Consider the following 22892-nt stretch of genomic DNA (forward strand, 5'->3'; position numbering starts at 1 on the left):
GAAGATATAATTATCTTGGCTCTCCCTGGGCACTGGAGAAGCTGCAGCTCCCTCGGAGCCCCTACCTGGCATCCCCGCTGCCAGCCCTTGTCCAAAGGCAAGGGCAGAATTGACAGCTGCAGCAGCCACCAGCGGATCCGTCTGCTGTCCCTGCTGGTTCTGATTCGGGGTCAAAGGACGCTGACTGGCTCCTCCACGTAGAACCTGAAGAAGACAGAGGAACACCGAGCTGTTTATGCCAGGACGCAGGAGCAAGCCGCAATCACCAGACACTTGCAGGAGCATCAGCAGCAATCCAGTTCAGTTCTTGCACCACCAGTGTGACAATCCCTTTACTCTGGACTCTGCCATCACCACCACAAGCCTTCAAGCAGTGACCACAGGTAAATGCAGGCAACCCAATTTAGAGAACACATCCCCTCTCAGGCTTACTGAGCATCATTTGAAAGCGCTTCGTCATCTGACCCCTTCAATACTCATCCTTCGTTAGAAGTGTTTGCAATCTGTCTGCCCCATCCCAGATAACATCTGGTCTCTGCCACAAAAGCTCCACTGAAAGCCCTCTTGAGCAGAAACCTTAAGAAGCCTGACTGTGGAACTGGGGGCTGATGACACAAGGTGACATGGGTTCTTCCAAGCTTCCAGCCCCCATGGAAAACAGCGACCCAGTGACAGGATGCTTACTCACTGGAAATAATGACCAAAGATCAGATGCTGTCTTTTAGACGTAGCTCTTGTGGTTTAAGCACATGGTGCTCTCAGAAGGGATGATGGCAGACTGACCTTTCCTGTCATTACCTGCCACAGGCTGTGTTTGCAAAAGCCTTTTACTCAAAGCGGTGATGAAGAGCCTGCACCCACCAGTGAGGTCAGCTTATTAAAAAGCCATCCTTTGGTACATGCCACGTTTGGTGCAAAAAGTAACATCGCGTGTGTCACCTGGTAGTTACTGAAAGGAAAAAATGACTGCGCATAGAGAGACGGGAAGAGGATCCTGAAATGAACTGGTTTAGATGTGCATCCCAGCGCCTGCTCTCGCTGTTTAAGCTGGAATGTGAGCTCTTCAGCCCAGGGAGTCCCACAAGTTGCAGCTGCTTGGTAAGCAAGCACAGTGCAAGGGCGCTGAGTGGAACGCACACAATGGATGACAGGAGGCAGGAAGCAAAATGGTGGTGGTTTTTATAAATACACTATTAAGATGTCATAGGCGTCACAAATCAACTGTCCATAATCATCGCTCTAGGTTTCCAAAACATTCACCTCAGCATTTCTTCAACAAATTCCACCTAAAAAATATACGTTGTATCTGCTTATCGAAGGTTTGCATTAAAAATAAACCCCGTGATCCCCCCCTCCTGCCTGCTTCCTGGCTATAAAAGTAATGAAAAGTATTAAAAAGGCTACTGATGATTGATATTTGTTATTTTTACAGCCTCAGCCTTTGCAGAAGCTCTCTTAGCACACACCTTCGTGGGGAAAATCTCTCGGGCTGAATGCCAGAGCAGAAATGGCTTTAACCCTCTCTGAATACCCCTTCACCTTCACACAGGTTTGTGCAGGAGGGCTATTCAACCCGCTGCTGCTACAGGGGGAGGTTTGAGAATTAACTCTGCAGGAGCAACATGTTCTCCTCCTCATCACTGGTCCTGAATCGCTGGTGTGAAACACCGCTGCTTTTGTATGTGAAAAGGCCTTATAATATCACCAAACACGGAGTTTTGCTTTAGTTTTCAAAGCAGAAGCAAATAAATTCAGTTGCCAAATGTTATCTTCTGTAATTGCCATCCGAAACGCAGAAGGATCAGGAAGGAAGGGTTGATGTTACTATGAGAAAGAATTCACCTCGCTTTGTGATAGGATAACGGAACAATTTTGTTTCCAAGCAAGAAGTACCATGGGGTAGCAGCTGACAAAACTGTACAGAGCCAATGTCAGGTGAGGATGAGCGCTTAACCAACCACTGGACAAACTGGCTGGGGCTGTGCCAGAGAGCCAGACAGGTAATAAAGGCAAAAGCCTGCTTCTGGACACCCAAACTGCAGGCCCTGCTGACATGTGAGGGGAGAAAGAGAGTACATCAAACCACAGGTTCAAAGGGAACGAGAACCAAAACAAGGATGGTGGGACACCTCTCATCCTTCAAACATTTAACTTAATTATTTGCGTTTAGCAACTATAAGCTTAGTCTGGAGGACTGCCGGGGTTTAAATGCTGATTTAAACAGCAAACTAACACCACACACTCCATACACCTTCATAAAGCGTTCAGGATGACTTTTCATTACAATAAAGGAAGAAAATTATTGCTCCCTCTTAATTCTGTACTGATCTCAGCTTCCACCTTCTGCTCCAGCAGCTGCTACATTCACATTTGCGTTGCCTGCACCAGAGGCACAGCTACGATTAAATATCAGACCTTTAAATTGCTTATGTTATCTAACTGAAGTTAGGAGAATTAACCTAGTTAAATTCCAGGAATAGAAAATACACCTGAACAAGAAGTTACAGTGATTCATCACAAAGAAGCAGAACAATTTTCAACAGAAGAAAAAGCACAGGCAATATAACCCAACATCCTGTCACTGCCAAGGGGTTAAGACAGCAGAGGCGGATGGTGCAAATCTTATCCCACACATTTAAAAAATACATAAAAGTTCCCCTTATCCACCCTCATGTGACCTTGTCACTGTTTTTTTTCTTTATAAAAACAAAATACCATTTAAATATCAGGTACTTGTATCAATACGCATCTCTAGCATGCTTAGAAGGATAACAGCAGATCTAAGAAAAACTTTCACTAACTTCATTAATTTTCCCCTTTTAAGCATCAAATTCTCCAAACTGTTGTGCAGACTAAAGCAAAACAGCTGCACAGTTCACCTCATAACAACAGAAAACTCTGTGTTTTCTTTTCACACATCATTTTTCACGGAAAGGGTCATTGGGCACTGGCAGAGGGGGAGGGGGTTGAGTCATCTTCCCTAGAGGTGTTTAAGGCACGGGTGGAGGAGGTGCTGAGGGGCATGGTTTAGTATTTGATAGGTGTGGTTGGACTCGATGATCCCATGGGTCTTTTCCAACCTGGTGATTCTATTCTATGATTCTATCTTTTGTCTTCAAGTCCTCACCTGGATACCAAACCAATTCACTCTGCTGTTACTTTGACCCCTTTAAAGCTACTCTTCCTCAAAAAGTACCCTACACTGGGCAGCACACTGAAGGTAAGAACACCCTTACCGATATTTAGTACTTGACACACATTATCATCACCTCCATGGCCTTTGGCACAAAAACAGACTGCAAGGGGATTTTCACTGACACGCCAATCGCATGCTTTTACTACTGCACTGCTTAGCAGTGTTCATAAACTGGCTGCAATATTTGTTTTCCCAAGCATTAATGTGCAATATTTCACCACCTCAAACATATGTGTGCTAACCTCCATGGCAGAGCAGAACGTACAGATGTTTCTTCTTTTGTTAAAAGAGAGACCTGAGGCTTTTCGCCTCACTTACAACTCAGGAGTCGTCACTGCAAGAAATGCGGATTCTCCAAAGCCGCAGTGCTCCCCAGGAATGACTCGACGTTGAAGCACCCTGCCCTTACCTGCTGCTGGCCCTGCTGGGTTTGCTGAGTGGTCTGCTGATTAGCTGAGTTGGTGGCCGCAGCAGCCGCAGCAGCTTGCTGCTGGAAGAGACTGGCAGGATAGACTCCCCAGGGCGTAACTCCATAGTACTGGTGAGGGACAACCGCTGGGCCTGAAACACAAGGGAACTGGTCAGCTCCTGCAGCAGGACAAGTGTTACACAGAAAAGCAGCACCAGAAATACCTGCTCGTCATCTCTGGTGTAACTAATCCTATTCCAAGGTGCTGGGCTTTAAATCCTTTGCAAATACAGAGAGATTCTGGCATTTGTATTCTTCATTTTTAAAGAGCTTAGAAGTCAGACCTGAAATTTCACCTTTACTTGCTTTTAGCTTGCTGGAAGAGGTCAAATTCTGCTACCAGTGATCCCATTGAAATCCCATGTTTTTATTGTTATGCCTTCATTGTATATTGAAGGAACAAAACTTTATCACTAACCACAGGAGAAGGAAACCTGTTAAAGCATTTTTGATAGGAATGGTTGGACTCGATGATCCGGTGGGTCTCTTCCAACCTGGTTATTCTATGATTCTATGAAGCACAGAGATATGCAAGTCTCCTAATCTCAGCTGACATTCACAGCTATCATTTAGCTCTCTGTCACATTTTAAAAACCATTTGCAGATGGATAGCATCAGTTCTCAAGTGTCCACGGTGTTATTTTTCAAGCCACCCAGTCCTACTTTGCATTCACAAACCACCTTAAAAGAGCCTGTGTGATCCTGTATCCTTTCCATTCCCTCCTCCTTAAACAGCTGGCTACATCTAAGAGGCTTAATAGCAACAATAATAATCTTGGAAAGAGACAAAAAAAGCACAGCTTTAGAAGTTTCTGTGTTTTATCAAGTCTCAGGACACTGCATATTAATTTGGTGATGACAGAATAGCACCCAGTATCCTTAAATATCTCCAGCTGATGAAGAACAGCATTAGAGAGAGGGAGCAACCATCACCCTGCGCTGATCAGCGGAGCCCACCCACCAACTAACTCGAATGTGAATGCAATACTATTTTTAATATGTCTGTTCTGTGTCTTTTGGAAAGGTCAGCAGAAAAGAAGTAGTATTTCCTTTGCTTTTCAAACACCTCCCCTATCCCACAGGTTCCTTTGCCATGGCAGCAGTAACTCAGGACATGCCAGCCCTAAGGTAAAAGTGCTACAGCTGGATTTGATACTGGAGAATAAATATGGCTTTAGTGAATTTGAACCACAAGCTTGTTCTTATGTAGAGTAAAAATAGCTTCTATTTTAAGAGAGACCGCTAGTGCTTGAGTTCTAAGCAAGCTGTTTTAGCATTGCTGGTAGTCTGGTCTTGCAGTAAAGCTCTGCAAGGAAAATAGAAGTATTAACACACCAAAAACTGTGTTTCACACAAGATACTCAAAAATACTCCCACAAAATGAGGGATGACAGCAGAAAGATGCAAAAGAAACTGCAGAGTGCAAGCTTTGGAAAAAAAGGGTGGGCCGGAGGGAGAATCCAGGAAGTCCTTTGTTCTTTCGGCTTTCTCTTTTTTTAATCCAGTAACATGTTTGTCTCAAATGAGCTACGGGCATGACATAAAAACAACCCCTGTGCGACAGTCTGGGTCTGGGCCAGGATGGATGCTGCTCCCACAACCAATACCATGGACTGGTGAGACTCAGCAACACTTCAAGATGTTAATTTAACGTCAAATATCAAATTCTTATTTAAAAAGTGTTAATAGTCACTCTCCTTATTGGTGCTAATCACTGTACTTTCCCCAAATTTAGGGGTTTGTAGTGTCACTAACACACGCCCAGCCCACAGGCAGCAGGGAGAGGCTACAAGAAGCTTCTTGACCAATGCCAGGCACTTCAGCAACACACGCTGAGCAGTCGGATTTGTATCACATGCTAAATCTCTGCCACAAAATCCACCCATGCACGATTTACTGTGTGCTGCCAAGCAGAGGTGACTCCTCCGTCTTACTCAAGCTTGTCTTGGAGCAGCAACCACTTGTTCCTTACCTTCCAAACTGGACATTCCCAAGCAATGAGAGTGGAAATGAAAAACCTGCAGAAAACGAATCAGTCCCAAGAGGATCGCTCATCTTCACCTGAGCAGGTACAGACACAGCTGAGCAATGGATTAAGACCTGCTTATATACAGACCAGACGGCAACTGCTAGGTTGCTTCTGCACTCAACAGGAAAATAGCTGTAACTGCTTCATTTTATGCCAGTAATCAGTCTGCGCTTGCCCTCAGCTACTGGGAAGTTGCAGCAATCCCCTTTATCTGGGCAAAATGTGGGCATCGCTTCAGGTTATTTTAATCTCAGCTCTAATTATCAAACAAGCATAGTCTAGATGGGATTTTTCTCCTGGTTAGAGGTTGCTCATCAGATCCGCAAAAGCCTTGGGTGTTTAAAAGAAGAAGGGAGAAAAAGTCTTTGAAGTTTGCAGGCAGCTGGGCTTAAAAGAGCTGCAAGTCTGGCTCAGCTCATTTGAGCGCATGGTGAGGCTCATTATTGAACAACGTTCTCAGTGAGGGCAAGTGTGTCATCATCGCCAGACTGACAGAGTGTTTCTTCAGGAAATATTGCACCTGCTCTTACACTTTAATAAAGATACGCGTACATGAGAAAATTAAAGCCATTCCCATGCCTTTGAAATCAAATATTCCCACTACCACGTTTCACACACACTGGCCAGACAGCCACAAATATTCCTTTCAAGAAACATTAGCGAAACCACCTGTAAGTGTGTTCATAACGGAATTTTTGCTTTTAATCTCAGCCTTCACACTCCAGTCTCTGCAGGAACAGCCAGCCCCCTCTCGCCAAGGCTGAGGGCTTAGCAACCACTGGGGTTAAACAGCCTCAAGAACCTCGCATCTTAAAACTCAGACAGCAGCCCTATCACACTATCAACTTGTGAGCTGACCACTTCACAACCACCTGTCTGGCAACCACCATGAAGCGGTGACTTTTCATGGGTGGGGCGACAACAGCTGAGCTTGCAGGGCTCTGGTGCAGCCCCACGCAAACCCTGGGGCCAGCACAGATCCAAGATGAGAAGCACCCTCACACGACACCATGCCTGAGGCAGCTGGAAGAGCCAGCCACGCGTGCTCCCCGAACCCCACCGCCTTGAGTGTGTGCATGCATCCACCCCTGTGGCCAGCCCTGAACTGCAGCCACATGGAGCACAGGTCACCACCGAGTGAGTGAGTTTCCTGAGCAACCCAAGCTGGAGAAGCACCGTGTAGCCACATCCAACCCGACTCTACCTGCAGTCAAGCAGCATTGTGCTTTTCCTGTATGCAGATTATTCCAGCATCCACTTCTCTACAAAGAGCAGGAACACTTTTCTACCTGTAACACAACACCCCAAAGGGAATCAACATTCCCCAACTTGTCTTACAAAAGGCAAGATTTCTTGTTTTGAGTGACATCTTTCTCAAATGACAGAAGACAATTTCACAGCACTTTTGAAAGACTGTAACATATTCCCCATGGTTTAAACTCAAAAGCGATTTTTTTCTTGAGTCTAGGAAGCCCTTCCCCCTGCATTCAAATCTGTTCTTTAAAACGCTACTATTGTTGGGAAGAAAAGAGCATTATCACAGGGCTGACAGTCTCACAATCATGAAAAAGCTGCCATAATGGCAGAATTTTAATTGACAAAATTATCTCTGCCATAAAACACACAAAAGTATTCCCTCTGCTCTAAAACTAACTGAGCAATAAACTACCAACAACTTCAAAGTAATTTCTTCCATCTCAAACTTCTCTACATCCTCCCAATTTGATGCTCCCATCTGCATCAGGGAGGCCTCCTGACTTTATATGTACCTCTAAATATCTAAACTGCCCCACGCCCCTCAGCGCTGCACTCAGTACCGAGGTGGCTTTCAAAGCTGCTCAAGTCTAGACAGAAAAGATGCTTTTCTTAAAACAAAAATCAACAAGGAGTGAGATTTGTTATATTGCTGTTTCTAGCTGTCACAGCGCAAAGCCAAACAACATGGATGAAGTAACTCATTTCTCAGTGATGGAACCCTACAAGTACATTGCAGTGTGTTACATGTCCTTTCTTTTTGTTTGCAAGTCATAAAGATTAGAAATTACTGAAGTAGAGATTCTGATGCCAAGTTTCGGGATGCGGGATGCTTTAGGTATCCTGGGACATGTTGTTTCCTATTTCAAATCTGTAAGGCCCCAACAGATATTAAGGCAGCTGCAGCTTCAATACCGCTGAGAAAAAGAGGGGGGAAAAAAAAAAAAAGCTGAGGCGAACACACTCGCCGTTTCCTAGAAATCTGGCAGCGCTTCCATATGGTCTTTCTATGAAATCAAGACGCTGACCTCCTGCTCCACTGAACTTCAGTGCATTACTAAAGGAGCACTGGCTCTAGTAGCACTGAGGTGATGCAGAAAGGTCAACCAGAATCTTGTTTTTTATGGCATTCATTCACTAAGCACCTCTTCTGACTGTAACAGGAATTGCTCTAGCACTTCAGCCCTGCTAAGTCCTGACTGAAGCTTCTGACTTTTATTTGCCACCAAGAGTTCAGGTCATTCATTCACTGCCACACATTCATCATCACACAGTGGTTTATCAACTCCTGGACTGTTAGAAATACCCTTATACTCTTGCTCTTGGCTTTATTCCATTTAATCACAGAGGCACTTGTTTGCCAACAACATGTTGTTACCTAAACTTAATCTTGCATTGTTATTACGCAATCAGCATACAAAATCCACAATGGCCAGGGAGTCCAAAGCCCATCTTCAAATTATCATCTTGATTCTTTACATACTTCCATACAATCCACTAAAAATGCTATCCAACTGGGGAATGGCTGCTGAAATCCCATGGCAGAGCTTGACCTGATATTGGCCTCAAAGCTTAACAGCTAAGCAGTGGTTACGTAAGGGCTGCTGAACACACCAAAAAGTCACGTACCAAACCACATCCCTGCTTGCCAGAGCACTGGATTCACCTACAACCAGCATTTTATGGCTTTGATTCAGTACAAGCCATCTCACAGCTGAAGGGACTGGCAATGAGTACTTAAGTTCTAAGTGGAGTGTGGTAACAGCGCGCAGGTTCCACTAAAAGTCACCACTACGCTGAACTAAGCTGTTTTTATTCAAAACGCAGGCAGTTTCCTCTCCCAGCGTCTCAAGGAAAGCAAAGCATGGTTACAAAAATGTTCCTCTGAAAGAACATTCTTCCTTTGTCCTCAACGCTTAGGCAAGAGCTTCACAGCATACACAGCAAAAGTTCAACATACAGCGTGTTCTTCGCAGTGTCTGATAAGCTGTTTTACTGAGCTGTCGTCACCAGATACAACAAGTTTGCCTCTGACAGTTGCAAAGAATTTGGAAACTTAGACACGAACGTTTGGGAGAAAGATCTTACATGAAGACAAGAGGCACTATCTTTGCCTGCCATCTGGAAACCTGCATATTCACAGCACGAGGACATACGGGATGGTTTTACCTACAGAACCTCAAAAGCATAAATTCTGAACAGACTTCAGCAAAAGGAAGGATCTCACTTGCAGGATGCGCTACAGTAAATCAAGCTGAACAGCAAGGAAATAAAACTTTCCTGCTTTCCCGGCAGGAAAACACATCTTCCATTTTTCTAGCATCTAATAAAGATAGTTTCAAATGTATCTCTTGCTGCTGCCAGCTATCAAAAAAACCCCAAACATGGAGCAACATTTACATCTGCAAGTGTTTTGTTTCAGATTTGCTCCTCAAGAGAGAGCCCATAGCAAGCGCTATACAAGAATTATCACATTTATCAACATAAAATAGGGTTCCAACACAAATGCCATTTCAGCTTACTGACATACAATTATCTGTTCACAGAAATAACAACATATTAATATTAAACTTCCATAATCACAGACCCATGAGCAGTTTTGGCACAGAAAACGGTCACAAATGCATGGACAACTGGAAATATCTCACCTAACGTTGCAGCTGCTGCAAGTCCGGCTGCGTACGGATCCGTTCCCGGTGGAGCAGCACTGATGATGTACGGATTGGGAACAAAGGCAGCAGGAGCTAAACCTGCTGAAAACATACCTGTCAGTAAAAACAAACTTAACTAGAACTGAAGCCCTACCAAAATGCCTCTGGTACCTGGGTGGTGACAAACAAACACTCAGGTTGCTTTAGTATTTTCAAACTGATTACAGGTTGTTTCCTGCAGGCAGTGAGCAATCCCTGCATTTCCCGGAATCATAGTGGAACGATCCACAGAAGATAATTTACATGAAACAAACTAATTCAAACACCTCCTAAGGAAGGCTGGAGTGGTAAAATGGTCTGTATGCAACAGTCATACTTGCTCAGGTATCTCTCCAGCCTTGCTGTTTAGGCAACTATTAACACCAGCGTGATATTGACATTATTTAATTGCTCATTACTATTCTCTATCTTCTATAGCAAGTTGATGACGACCCAACTTCCTCTACTTTCTGGATTCCAGGCCCACTACCCAGTACCAGCATTTCAATTAAGGAGTTTGGAAGGAGCTCAGGAGCATACAGGCAACATCATAGGGCACTACCACTGCCGTGTAGGCACTGCCTTCCTCTGCAAGGGAACAGTTTAATCATTAGAGAAATTACCAGTGGGCGGGAGGGGGTGTGGAGGGGAGGAGAAGGTGAAGGGGAGTCAGTTATACAGCTAAACCATTTTAATTCAGGTCTATCCCTGAATCCCATTAAGCACACAAATGCACTGCACAGAGTGGGCAGAGACCCACACATTTGTATCGGGCTTCCAGGCAGGAGGAGCTGCCACTTCAATTGCTTATTGTGCTAAAAACGCTTAACCCTAAGACAGTTTAACTCCAATCCTCCATGAGTAGGCCTTCTGCAGTTGTCCTGGTGCTCAGTGCACAGGATTAAGTGCTTTCTTCCCAGTTAATCTATACTGTTTCAATAACATGAATCATGTGTTTGCATAAATTACATCTTTAAGTTGAAGTCAGAGCTTGGGCAGGCTGAGCCGCAGGAAGCACATCCCAGTGTACACCGTGTTTTGCCCTTGCTTCACTCTGCTGCTTACCCCAATTCAATCAGAGCAAGCAAGTCCTTCACCACACTCATTACGGAGCAGCACACTCAGCAAGATAAGAGTGTTATTCCCACCAGACGTGAATGCTCAAGAGCTTTATAAAGCGTGCAAAAGGTACTCGAAAACTTCTGGAGTAAATCTTCAAACATTACACTCCAGCTTGCATATCACTTACTAGTTGTAAAAACATATTTAGGTTTCTCAAAAATCTGGAATCCCCAACACGAGAAGGATATGGAACTGCTGGAATGGGTCCAGAGGAGGCCACAGAGATAATGCAAGGGCTGGAGCAGCTCTGCTATGAGAACAGGCTGACAGAGTTGGCGTTGTTCAGCCTGGAGAAGAGAAGGCTCCAAAAAGACCTTAGAGCAGCTTCCAGTACTGAAAGCAGCTCCAGGAAATCTGGAGAGGAACCTTTTACAAGGGCCTGTAGTGACAGGATGAGGGGGAATGGCTTTAAATATGAAGAAGGAAGATTTAGATTAGACATTAGGAAGAAATTCTTCACAATGGGGGTGGGGAGGCCCTGGCCTAGGTTGCCCAGAGCAGGGGTGGCTGCCCCATCCCTGGAGGTGTTCAAGGATGGGGCTTGGAGCGACCTGATCCAGTGGGAGGTGTCCCTGTCCATGGCAGGGGGTGGAACTGGATGGGCTTTGAGGTCCCTTCCATCTCAAACTATTCCATTATTCTGTGAAAACCTCCCAATCCTTTTTTCCCTTGTATTTTCCCAATGTGTTCAGAGCATTACCAGAAATCCAGTAAAATGTAATGTATTAAATGCAAAACTTACCTATATGAGGCTGGTGGGCAGCTGCCAAGGCGTACTGCTGCTGCTGCGCCGCTGTTAGCTGCTGAACAGCAAGGGCATTCGGTCTTTGGAACAACTAAAGGCACAAAAGCACAAATACAGTCCTTTAGTCATGCACAAAAAGCATTCTTCCCCTTCCTTTTAAAGCAATTCCTTTACACTAGATTTATTTTCACAGCTACAGACAGTCCTCTTTAAAGGGAAACATTTCAAAACGATTGAAAAAAACCAAAGCCCTTTGAAATCAATTGCCCATGATAATTCATCTGAAAAAGATACACATATATATACACATGTATTTCTGAAGTACGGCTGAACCGCAGCCAGGGTTTCCTCTGCACAATGCCCTAAAGCCATTTCCTTCCCAGCTCCTCCTCAAACACACAGACCCTGACTGCAGCCTTTGGATCACCAGTAGCTGCCACCAGCACTTCCACATCCTGAACATCACTGAGCACAGCAAAACTGCAGGCACACCAGCGGCAACCTATGCGAGTGAAGTGGCAAGCGGGACAGTTGGCTGCCTGCAGAGCCAGGTTTGTCAGGGAGACGATGCCCTTGAGACGGCTTCAGAGCCATCAGATGGGATGCCAGCCTCAGGAGCTCACAAGCTTCTGGACAAAATGCTTCCTTTACCTGACAGCCCTCGACCTCCAGCAACTCCTGTGGGAATCGAGGCAAGGAACGTGAACTCTTTGTTGCCCACAGACAGAAATCAGACCCAGGGACTCCTTGGTTAAGCCACCCAAAACACATGCAACATCTGCCACTCTACAGCTCTCTACAGTATTAGGAAGCAGAGGGCAATGGCATTAAAAACAGTCATTCTCAGTAAGAAAGAGAGAAGATTACACTAAAGTATTGTTGCTTGGAGTTTGTTTATTTTTTTTTCTTTATTCCAGGTCCTTACCAAAACCTTACTTCTCCAGCTTCCTACACCTCTACTGAAACAAAACGCTCCCTGAATCAATCCCTTAGCAGACCAGCGCTCAGCTCAAATTAAAACATTTAAGAATACACAAGCTGAATAGCCACTCTGAAACTATCCAGAAGAAACATTCATCCCCAAAAGTGATCATCTCTGAGGTGTGAATTTCTTCACAAACTACTGTGATAAATGTTTTCTCTTTCCACTCACTTGGAAAAAATCTAGGCCTAAATTCAATTTTCACACCCATTATCTCTGCCCTCCTTTCAGACCCGGCAAAAGAGCCACTTCAGCTGCCAGAAGCAGCAATAATAATTCTGCCCAAATTTTTGGCAGAAACTCACAACCTTTAAGAAGTAGCAAGGAATCATTTAGAAAATTAGGGTGTGTTTTTATACGCAAAAAATTGAGCTGGTTCTCCTGAGAGCATCTGAGCAACTGTACTGTTCAGGGAGAAAATGCAACAAAATCCAGACGAGTCACCTTTATTTTCTTCTCTTTTTACAAGTTTGGAGGAGAACATAACACGTAAGGAATCAGTATTGGATTAAAGATGCAGAAACTCAGTGCTGAGGGGATCCAGAAGGGATATTCTGAGTACAGAAACTTAGCCACAACTGTTTGCCCTGAAGATCGCTCAGTCCTTAAGAAGCTGGGGCCCGTCGATAGATCGAGGGCACGTTGGAATGCTGATTATGGAGAAACACTTGAAATCCAGTTCTTTATCACATCTCAGGGCTGAATATCAGGAGGGCCATAAACCATTATGCAGAACACACCTTTTTTCCCTCTTTTGTTTTAAACATGTCATTCAGCAGTACTTCGTGCTTACACAAAGCTGAGTGCTGATAAGGGGTGTAATCTTCATTAATAGACCATCTGTTATTAGTAGCTGGATCAGATGCTCTACTGACGTTTCTTAGTTTAACAGAACCAAGGACTTCATGGACAGTGTCCTGCAGGAAATGGAATGAGTGGTACAGGCTCTCGAGGAGTCTCCAGCAACACCTTGTTTGCTAATTGGCATCCGCAGACATGGCAAAAAAATACATCCCTAAATGTTTCACTGCTGGGTATTGATAAATCCCAAACAAGTAGCCTGCAGTCCATATTGAGTTCCTCTTCTTCTCTATTGCTTCTGAATTGAGTTCAGCAATCCAATATTGTAGCTTTCTACAGCTCCAAACACCTCACCAAAACCTTTCATTTTCATATCCTTTTCCATCCCTGGATCTGATTTTCCAGTCTGCTAACACATATTCCACCAAGGTGAACAGGCAACGAAGTGGCTAGATCATCAGCTGCCTGTCTTAAGGGCAAAAAAGCCCTTATCTTTTCCGAAAATACTTTTTCTTTTGCTCAGTTTGCACGCGTGATTACTTCCACAGCTCCCAAATGCATCTCATAGATCCATTTTTAAATCAGAAGTACCAGCAGAAAAAGAACACACAGTTATTCAAAGCATTAATATTTCACCTGCTGATGTATTTCTTTGTTCTCTGCTTGCTCTTCCCCCTTGTGTGAGCGCAGCCGACGACTGCTAAATTTGACTTTCAGACACACAAGTATCCACACCAACTCTGTGCATTTTTCTCCTGCTGAAATCAAGGCACAGGATCCCAAATGCTCCACAAATGGCTGCTGCCAGCAGCTGTCAGAGTTTACCTAAAGACTTAGAGATTAAAAAGCTGCTCCTTTACTTATAATGACTGGTGTAACAGAAGGGAAGCAAACAGAACAGAGTGGCTGGGCAGTCCTTTCATCTGCTTAAGGAAATTACTGGGTGAATGTCTGCATCCTCAAGTCAAAGAACCTAAAGACTTAGCTCCAACGCAGCGGTGATCACCTCCTCAGACAGTATTCCTGAGTTTCTTCAGAGCCACATGCAAACGTTCAGCATTCACCCTGCATTGCAAGCATGAAGGCAGGATTCCTTCATCTGCAGCAGACCCGCTCTCAAAATCTTCATGGAGCTTCTCTTCCAAAGAAAGGGCAAACATTGGTATCCAAGCCACATACTCAAGTAGGGAACTCCAGTCAGCAACCTCTCCCCCTCTGCTTTCAACCACAGCTCCTGCAAGCCTGCAAACCCAGACTCTGGACTCAACTTACTGGAGAGAAACTCAAGAGTGAACAGCAAAGACTTTTTGCAACTGCAGATTTCAATACTGTCTGCAGCATCCACAAGGAAGCGGAGCCAACAGAAACGATCACCATTGCAGGCTTTACTCAGCCCAATAAGCCCCTGCACTACATAAGCCCTAGGAATCATTAACACTGTGTATTTAGGGAGGGTTAAAGCCTCTGTGCACTGTCTCCATCTGCTGACCGCACATACCTGTATTCCCAAAACCAGAAAGCTAAACTCCAGCAACAGCTTTTTGTCATCTTATTTGGAAACCTGCTGGACAGAAAACTAAGGTTAAACCACATTTCAGTATTAAATAGTGGTCTCCAATAAGTGGAAAAAGGAAAAGAAACCTCTTTTAACTGGATTACATTACAACACTATTAACTGGAATTTACCAAATGAGGGTTAGGTTCTAAGAATGTACAGATGGAGCATTTTAGCCTCTTGGAAATCATCACATTCTGAGTGAAACCCTACAAGTGTCTGACACTGATTCAGAATTCAGTCAGATCACCTGCTGATCTAACAAGAAGGGCTTCTACAGGTACGTCAATCAAAAGAGGAAGATCAAAGAGAACGTATCCCCACTGATGGTTGGAAATGGTGATCACGTACCAACAGACAAGGAGAAGACTGAGGTACTTAACTTTTTTGCCTCAGTCTTCACCAATAACTGCTCTCCTCACCCCTCCTGGGTCACAGGACATCAAGATGGTGACCAGGGGGGTAAAGCCCCTCCCACTACAGAGGATCAGGTTCATGACCACTTGAGGAACCTGAACATTTATTAGTCCATGAGACCAGATGAGATGCATCCCAGAGCCCTGACAGAATTTGCAGATGTGGTTGCCAAACCACTCTCCATGATATTTGAAAAGTCATGGCAATCAGGAAAAGTCCTTGGTGACTGGAAGAAGGGCAACGTTGTGCCCATTTTTAAAAAGGGCAGAAAAAGATGACCCTGAGAACTACTGACCTGCCAGCCTCATCCCTGTGCCTGGGAAGATCATGGAACAGATCCTCCTAGAAGCTCTGGTAAAGCACATGGAGGACATGGAGGTGATTAATGGCAGCCAGCACGGCTTCACCAGGGGCAAGTCCTGTATGACCAACCTAGTGGCTTTCTATGATGGGGTAGCCACAGCAGTCGACATGAGTAAACCAACGGATGTGATCTATCTAGATTTCTGTAAAGCCTTCAACACGGTCCCCCCACAACATCCTCCTCTCTCTCTACATTGGCAAGATATTGATTTGATGGGTGGATAAGAAAATTGTTGGATGATCATATTCAAATAGAAGAGAAGGCTCGGAGGAGATCTTCTAGCGACCTTCCAGTATCTGAAAGGGGCTACAAGAAAGCTGGAGAGCGACTGTTCATAAAGGCTTGTGGCAGCAGGACAAGGGGGAACAGGTATAAACTGGAGAGGGGCAGATTTTGACTTGACATTAGGAAGAATTTCTTCACCATGAGAGTGGTGAGACACTGGAACAGGTTGCCAAGGGAACTTGTGGCTGCGCTGTGCCTGGAGGTGTTTAAGGGCAGGTTGGATGGGCCTTGGGGAGCCTGTTCTCATGGGTCGTCCCTGCCCATGGCAGGGGGGCTGGTACTAGATTATCTTTAAGGTCCTTTCCAACCCAAAGTATTCTCTGATTCACAAAGCAATACCATTTTCCTCACTCACACGAGGACATAAACGAAGTAACATTTGCAACACAAGGGAATTCCTCAAGAGAATTCTGAGAAACCAGAACATGGTGATCTGTGTTTTACAGTTATAGGAACGCTGAGATTAGATTTGTTTAAGGCAGTTTCTTCTGCAATATAAACATCTGACATCTCTAATCAGATTATGCATGGGTAAGACCGGCCCTTCTTAATACTGCTTTGAGCTCTACTTGCCTGTAGTCCCTGCAGGGTATATGATGTTTCCCAACAGACCCAGAAAGACACTTTTACAGACAAGATCCTTTTGTTCAGGACATATTTCCTTCCGACAACTGAATGGAAAAGACTATACTGCCAAGTGAGATTTCTTTCACACAGGCCATAACTGGCAGACAGAGAACACCAAGGAGTACTGGCTGCTGGGTATCGCGTATACAGGAAACAGGTACAATCCTAAGTGAGGACACATCACTTTTACACAAACATGCACCAAGAGGTCCCATTTGGCAGCAGACTGAATCTTTAACACAGCACTGACACTTGCACAAGTTGCCTTTTCTGTAGGCGCGAGCAGTCTCTGCAACAAAGCTGAAACTTGAGCGTAATGGTCCTTATGAACCTGCCTGGCCCACATGTTCTCAGCGTGAGCCGGGTGGGCGTGCAGCTGTGCTTCCAGCACCAGGACCTCCAGCTCCCCGCCAACTCACGCTGCAAGGAGATCACAGAGCAGCAACTTCACAGGCAGCCCTTCAGAGAGTTTTAAGTATCAGTCTGGGTAGATGACACCAGCTCTGTGCGAATCTTGAGAAGTTTAGATGAGATCTTAGGAAGAAATGTTTTGCTGTGAGGGTGGGGAGGCCCTGGCACTGGCTGTCCAGAGAAGTCATGGCTGCCCCATCCCTGGAGGGGTTCAAGGTCAGGTTGGATGGGGCTTGGAGCCCCTGATCCAGTGGGAGGTGTCCTTGCTCATGGCAGGGGGTGGGACTGGATGGGCTTTGAGGTCCCTTCCAACCCAAACCAATCTATGATTTTATGATATTACCCATCCACTTTATATAGAAGGAAAAAAAGAAACACAGGCCTAGTGACAGGGCCCTCCAGAGCTAGAGCCGTACCGTGGTCACTCTGAAACCAGGACACTTTCCAGGGCAGCCTTACTTCCACAGTCATTTACAGAAGCTAGGCACAAGGGATGCCAAATTTTAACTCCTATTTTTTAAAAGCTGGGAGAAACAATTAAAAACTGTTTGAACTTGTAAATGAGCCTTAACTTAAATAGAAAACATTAACAAAATGCAAGTTACAGGCTTCACATTCCTGCAGTTACCATCCTACGTCCAACGGTTCTTTACAAAGCAGCTCCCTTAGCTCGAACATAATGCTCTGAAAAATATATGTCATTGTCTGAAAGTAACTCTTGCATTCAAGGTCTTAGAGTAAAACAATGACTTGAAACTACCTGGGTTTTCCCTTTTTGAACTGTACAGCAGCTGTGTAGTTTAATCATTAAATAGATTTCCCATATTAACCTTCCAAGCATGCTATGCAATAAAACAACTGACTGAGCTCTCTCACAGATATTTACATTGCTTTCCAAGACTCTGATAATTCTCTGAAGGTGGGTCTGTAGCATAACCTTGGCAGCAGCCTTTCCTCCATCCCAAGTGCCAGCAGGCTGTTCTGCTGACAAGGATCAGATATTTCAGGAAGCCCGGGGCAGTTATGCACCCTTGCAATCAGCTACAACAAAGGGTTTTATTCTTCTTTGACCAATATCATACTTGCAAAAGGAAAGCAATAAAAGTTTACAATTGTTACCCAAACCAGCAGGAACAGGAGTGGATTACGAGTCGATCCCTGGATCCAGGCCCAGCATTCAAGAGGAGCCAACAACAAAGCAAGGACTTGTGTTACTTGTCCAAGATGAGAAGCTCGGGCCACTTACGTGGGAGAAAAGGTCAAACAAACACACTGGGCTGAGATAAAGTTTTGTAGCACTGGACTCTGAACTCAGGTGTTAAACCACGCTCAAGCACAAGCCAGTTAAAACTCATCATTCCTTCAGCCTGGGTCCCAGAGCAATGTGGTAATGTCACAGCTCAATAGTTATCTAACCTTTAAGTCACTTGAAGGGCTCAAGGGTGGGGTGGGTTTTTTGTTGTTGTTTAGCAGCTTTTACTAATTTAATTACTCTTCTCCAATACAAACTCACTCAAGCTAAAAACAATCAACACACAGAAAGTGCTGTTGGTAACTGCTGTTTATTACAGGTCCTTCAGGCTGCTGTTCAGGTGGCCATGGAAAGCAGATCTGCATCCAGCTCCCTAGGAGGACACGTGCACCACTCCAGACAGATGGATGCCATTAAGAGGATGAAACCACTCTAAGTCTTCCCCCATCCCACCCAGGAGACAAGAGCCTGAGCTCATGCTCGTCCCACAGTGACTCTATTGGAGGAACAGAAGCAGTAGGGTAGGGCCAGACGACACTTTACCTGCTGCTGGGAATTGTAATCGAAGAGCCCCACAGTGGCTGCGGCTGAGTCCACAGGTACTTGAGTGCCAGAATAATCAAACTGAAGAGGCTCCATGCCAACGTGTTCCATGGGATCCAGAGGGACGCTCTGGGACTCAATGTTGGAGAAATCCTCCACTGGCTTGGCACCATTAGTACTCGCCAGCTGGGCTAAGCCCTCTGATCCATTCTGGTTTGGACCCAAAAGATCTACTTCACTTGCAGAGTTCTGGCAATTACCAGGTGTACGGCTATGCAGAGAGAAAAGACACTTGTCACTCAGCATCCCCACTTAATGCTGTGTCACACAGAATCGATTAAGAGCAACAGACATGACTCACCAGAACGGCTTGTAGATGTGGTGATGAAAGCAGAGAATAAATAAAAGGAGGGTCTGAAATAATTCCCTAAATGGATTCTACAGAACAATTTATGTGTTTAAAAACAAAAGCCGAAGCCACACTCATAAAACCCCCAGTCCCTTGCCTTAAAGGCCTCTTACAGTAGAAGTGTGAAAAACTAAGTTTCCTTCTACTCCTCAATTGAGGAGAGAGACAGCCACAACAAGGCAGGATTTCAGAAATGCCACAGTTATTTTTTTCATAAAGCTATTCAGTAATTATTAAGCAGGTAATGCTCTGGCACCGTATCCCACTTCAAATCTTTCTTAATTCCCTAACATAAGCCCTGAACTACAGTGGGAAACTGTTCATCCCAACGTGAGGGCCAGCAGCCTCACAGCACGTTGGTTTGGCTTTTACAGCTCTCCTGGATGTCAAGAGGAGGCACAGCAAGCAGGTAAAATGCATCGATTACATCAATAGCCACAATTTCAGAGGGCTTTAATCTCTTGAGAGCTGTAAGGAACAAGTCCAAAACGCCAGCTATAATTTAGACTAACATATAAGCAGAGCAAACATCTTCAGTGGGTATTTCCACAGGAATTCCACAAGATGAATTAAAAACAGGTGTGAAAATAAAACAAAATTACAAAATACAGAAGCAGCCGTACAGAGACGAGAGCTCTCAGATGTTATCCACCACCTTCTCACAGTGCTTCCCTGCTCACAGCAGATCATCCCTCTGCTTCAATGAGTCAAAGGCTTCTTCACTACAGCACAGAAAATCTTTAGAAAAACCTGTTCAGTGCAATACTAATTATTAACTAACAGTGCACGTACCTGAAGTCTTTGACATCCGCGTCGATTCCATTCTGCACAGGTAAACCATTTGTTTTATCCATCACATCCCCCTCCTCCTTCAGATCTCCTAACTTATCGCCATCAAATGTGCCCTTATTTTTCTTGTCCCCTTTGTCATTCTCATCATTCTCCGCATCTCTTGGCCCCTAGGCAAAAGAGACATCATTTTAATAAGCTTCATTTTCAGATCAATTTTGCTTTTATTCCAAGATGGTAACAAATCAAAGAAATACATCACAATAAAGTCAGGAACTTGCGAACGGGAGATCGTACAAATAAAAGTAGATTAAAAAAAGCAAAAATGGTCAATCATAATTGAAGAAACAAAGTTCTCACCCTTTCACAAGAGGTTTTATCTGTCTATTGAGTTTCTCCTATTTAGTGATCCAGGGTCTGGCTCTACAGCCTCTAAAAATCCCACCCTGAAATATTTTTAAAGAATTCTTATCCAAATCCTCATTCTAGATCAGAGTTAGGCAGTTCAAAATTAACTCAGGAGCTTTAAAATATAAGAGTATGTACTGTAGGGGCATGAACTGAATTAATGTCTCTGCAAAAGTCCCTGTCTCCAGTCAAAGATGACTGGACAAATACATGGGTTTGAGCTGAACAGGATCACCTTGGTTTTGAGGGATATTGCTGGGATTTGCACATTGAACTCCAAGGTACAGAGCCGTTAGGTCAATCACTCACTCAATCATTGGTTCATATAATCCTAAAGCACCTTTTTTGGGGGGGGCGGGGGGGGGAAGTTGAAGGGAAAAAAAAAAATTTCTCTATTTCTCTTCTGTTGAGCTTTTTATGACTGGTGTTACATCTGCAGCAATCCTGCCCTTAATGTCTGTATTTCATTTCACTCGGGAGAAGAATCAAGGGCGATTATGCCAGAGGCAGAGTTTTGAACAACAAAAGGGAGAAGAAAAACAACATAATTTATGATAAAAAACAGCAAGGGGCATATAAACATATTTATCACAGACAGCTTTGGTACCGTCACAAAGACAGACATTCAAACCCTGTCTTCCACTTTGAGGGAAAAGCGCTTCAATTCAACAGGGCATTTGAACCCTGTATCAACTAAATCACTTTCCATTCTCTCCATCTGCAGGGAAGGATTCCCTTTCTCCATATTTAGAGAAACAAAATAGTTTTAAAAACAATCATCATCTGATGCGGCTTCTTAAATAAAATCAGATCCTGCTTCCTTGATATTAGAGAGCAGATTTCAGAATGCCAATTATAAATTTGGAGCCCAGTTCTTGCCCACACAATGTGATATTCACCCTTTTTTTGGCATCTTGACCGTCAATGCTCCTTAACCCCCAATCCCAATGATAAATTGGCTCCTTCCACTGACTGCTCATTTCTCAAAGCCCTTCCTTCCCAGGCTCAGGGTTCACCAGGGATATCAGGTGCCCACTAACGAGGAACAACAATAAGAGGATGGATGAAGGCAACCACGAATCAGCTTCCTGAGGAGATGGAGCACAGCAGTCTGGCAGTAAGAAACCTACTCTGCTTTCATGTTTTTGAACAATCCCTGACCTAGCACTTGGCCGATGAAGCAGAGCTGAGCTGCAGCCTTTTCCTCTCACTACAGGGATGGGGCTTGATTACGCCTCTCACCATATCCTCGGATTTGAGGCAGCAGCAACTGTGCTGCCATCCCCATCCCACGAAGCAGAGCAACTAATGCTGTTTCTCCATAGGAAGCGAGATGCCCTTGAAAGCACTCCCCAGCTGGAGCGGCTTTTGTAGCTACATTACACTTCTAGCATGAAGCTTTTTGTTCTCAGCCAGCCACAAAGCAGCCACATCCTCATTCAAAACCCACAGGTATATTCACATACTCTTCAAACAACACCCTTAGCTGGGGTATTACTGCCAGGTGCTTATCTGAAGAATGAGGGAAGGTCAGCAACTCTCCCATCCTTTACCCCATCTCCCACACTGCATCCCCTAAGCCAGAAACAATGTTTAAGCTGCTATCCTAACCCATTTTAAGACAGACAGCTAAACTAGGAGCAAATAAAAGAAACATCTGCCTTCAGGAATGGATTAACAAACAAAACAAACCAAGCAGCAAATGGAGAAAAGAACATGATGGGAACTCAAATGTCAGAATCGGGCGCACTTACAAATCCTCCTTTCCTTAGGCAGGAATCTCCAGGAGATGAGCTCAACACATACTCCACCATGCTAACTCCAAGTCCTCCACTCTCTGACCGTGGTGAAAGCACTGAGTTGACTTCACTATTCACATGAAACCCCTGCCCAGGTCTTCTCTGAACCATAATTGGTTGGGAAACAGAGTGATCTGGAACAAAAACATGGGTAATTCTTATCAGCAGATCGAACTATTCAGAGGAGGCAAGTCATTTAAAAAGTACATGAGGGTCTTAGTTATACTAAGAAGTGCCAACTTTTCAGCTCTGATGTCCATTAGAAAAAGCAAGATGGCTTTTCACTTTTTAAGATACTAGAGCCTGCAAACCTACAAGGGAGAACTATATTTAAATCTAAAATCATAACATTTCAGAAATGTAAGTCTCTAAGTTAAGGTTGCTATTAAAAAAACAACATTCTAGATTTCAGTTTTAGTAAAATGAAAAAAAAACAGTCTTGGTATGCCCTTTAAAACATCATCCTACCGTCTCACCAGCCTACATCCGATTTCTTAGTCCTATGAACTGCCACATTCATGTCACTATCACTGTTTCTCTTGGATTTCTCTTAGATTCTCTTGATTTCCTCAAGAAAAAGTTTATGGGAACTGCATTTCTTCCTCCTCATCCCCTGTCCTCCTGTATCAGCCCCATTCCCTTTACCACATCTGTAGCCTGAGGGTTTGAGACCCACTCAGACCTGACTAAGGTGAGATGTCTCCTTACAAGCTCTGGTTGGGCAGCAGCAGGTGATCCAACATGC

The 22892-nt window shown here is 44.4% G+C and overlaps 1 protein-coding gene and 1 non-coding gene across 8 annotated transcripts in view; both read right to left on the reverse strand.

The window, feature by feature from the left end:
* PUM1 (pumilio RNA binding family member 1) overlaps window positions 1-22892 on the reverse strand; it is a 79180-nt gene that overhangs the window by 23055 nt on the left and 33233 nt on the right. For 4 of the 7 annotated variants that reach the window (XM_069875214.1, XM_069875209.1, XM_069875210.1 and 1 more), the window contains exons 5-11: window positions 22103-22281; window positions 19944-20110; window positions 18743-19013; window positions 11503-11596; window positions 9597-9713; window positions 3606-3757; window positions 66-204 (exon numbers count right to left, since the gene is read on the reverse strand). In XM_069875214.1, the coding sequence (XP_069731315.1) occupies window positions 66-204; window positions 3606-3757; window positions 9597-9713; window positions 11503-11596; window positions 18743-19013; window positions 19944-20110; window positions 22103-22281 (1119 nt within the window). The remainder of the gene's footprint in view (window positions 1-65; window positions 205-3605; window positions 3758-9596; window positions 9714-11502; window positions 11597-18742; window positions 19014-19943; window positions 20111-22102; window positions 22282-22892) is intronic. The other 3 variants (XM_069875213.1, XM_069875212.1, XM_069875211.1) reach the window with 2 other exon arrangements.
* LOC138730427 (small nucleolar RNA SNORD103/SNORD85) lies at window positions 6099-6182 on the reverse strand. Its single transcript, XR_011339024.1, has one exon. It is a non-coding gene; the product is annotated as a small nucleolar RNA SNORD103/SNORD85 (small nucleolar RNA).

The sequence above is a fragment of the Phaenicophaeus curvirostris genome, chromosome 23 (genome assembly GCF_032191515.1).
Source record: "Phaenicophaeus curvirostris isolate KB17595 chromosome 23, BPBGC_Pcur_1.0, whole genome shotgun sequence".
NCBI classification, from domain to species: Eukaryota; Metazoa; Chordata; class Aves; order Cuculiformes; family Cuculidae; genus Phaenicophaeus; species Phaenicophaeus curvirostris.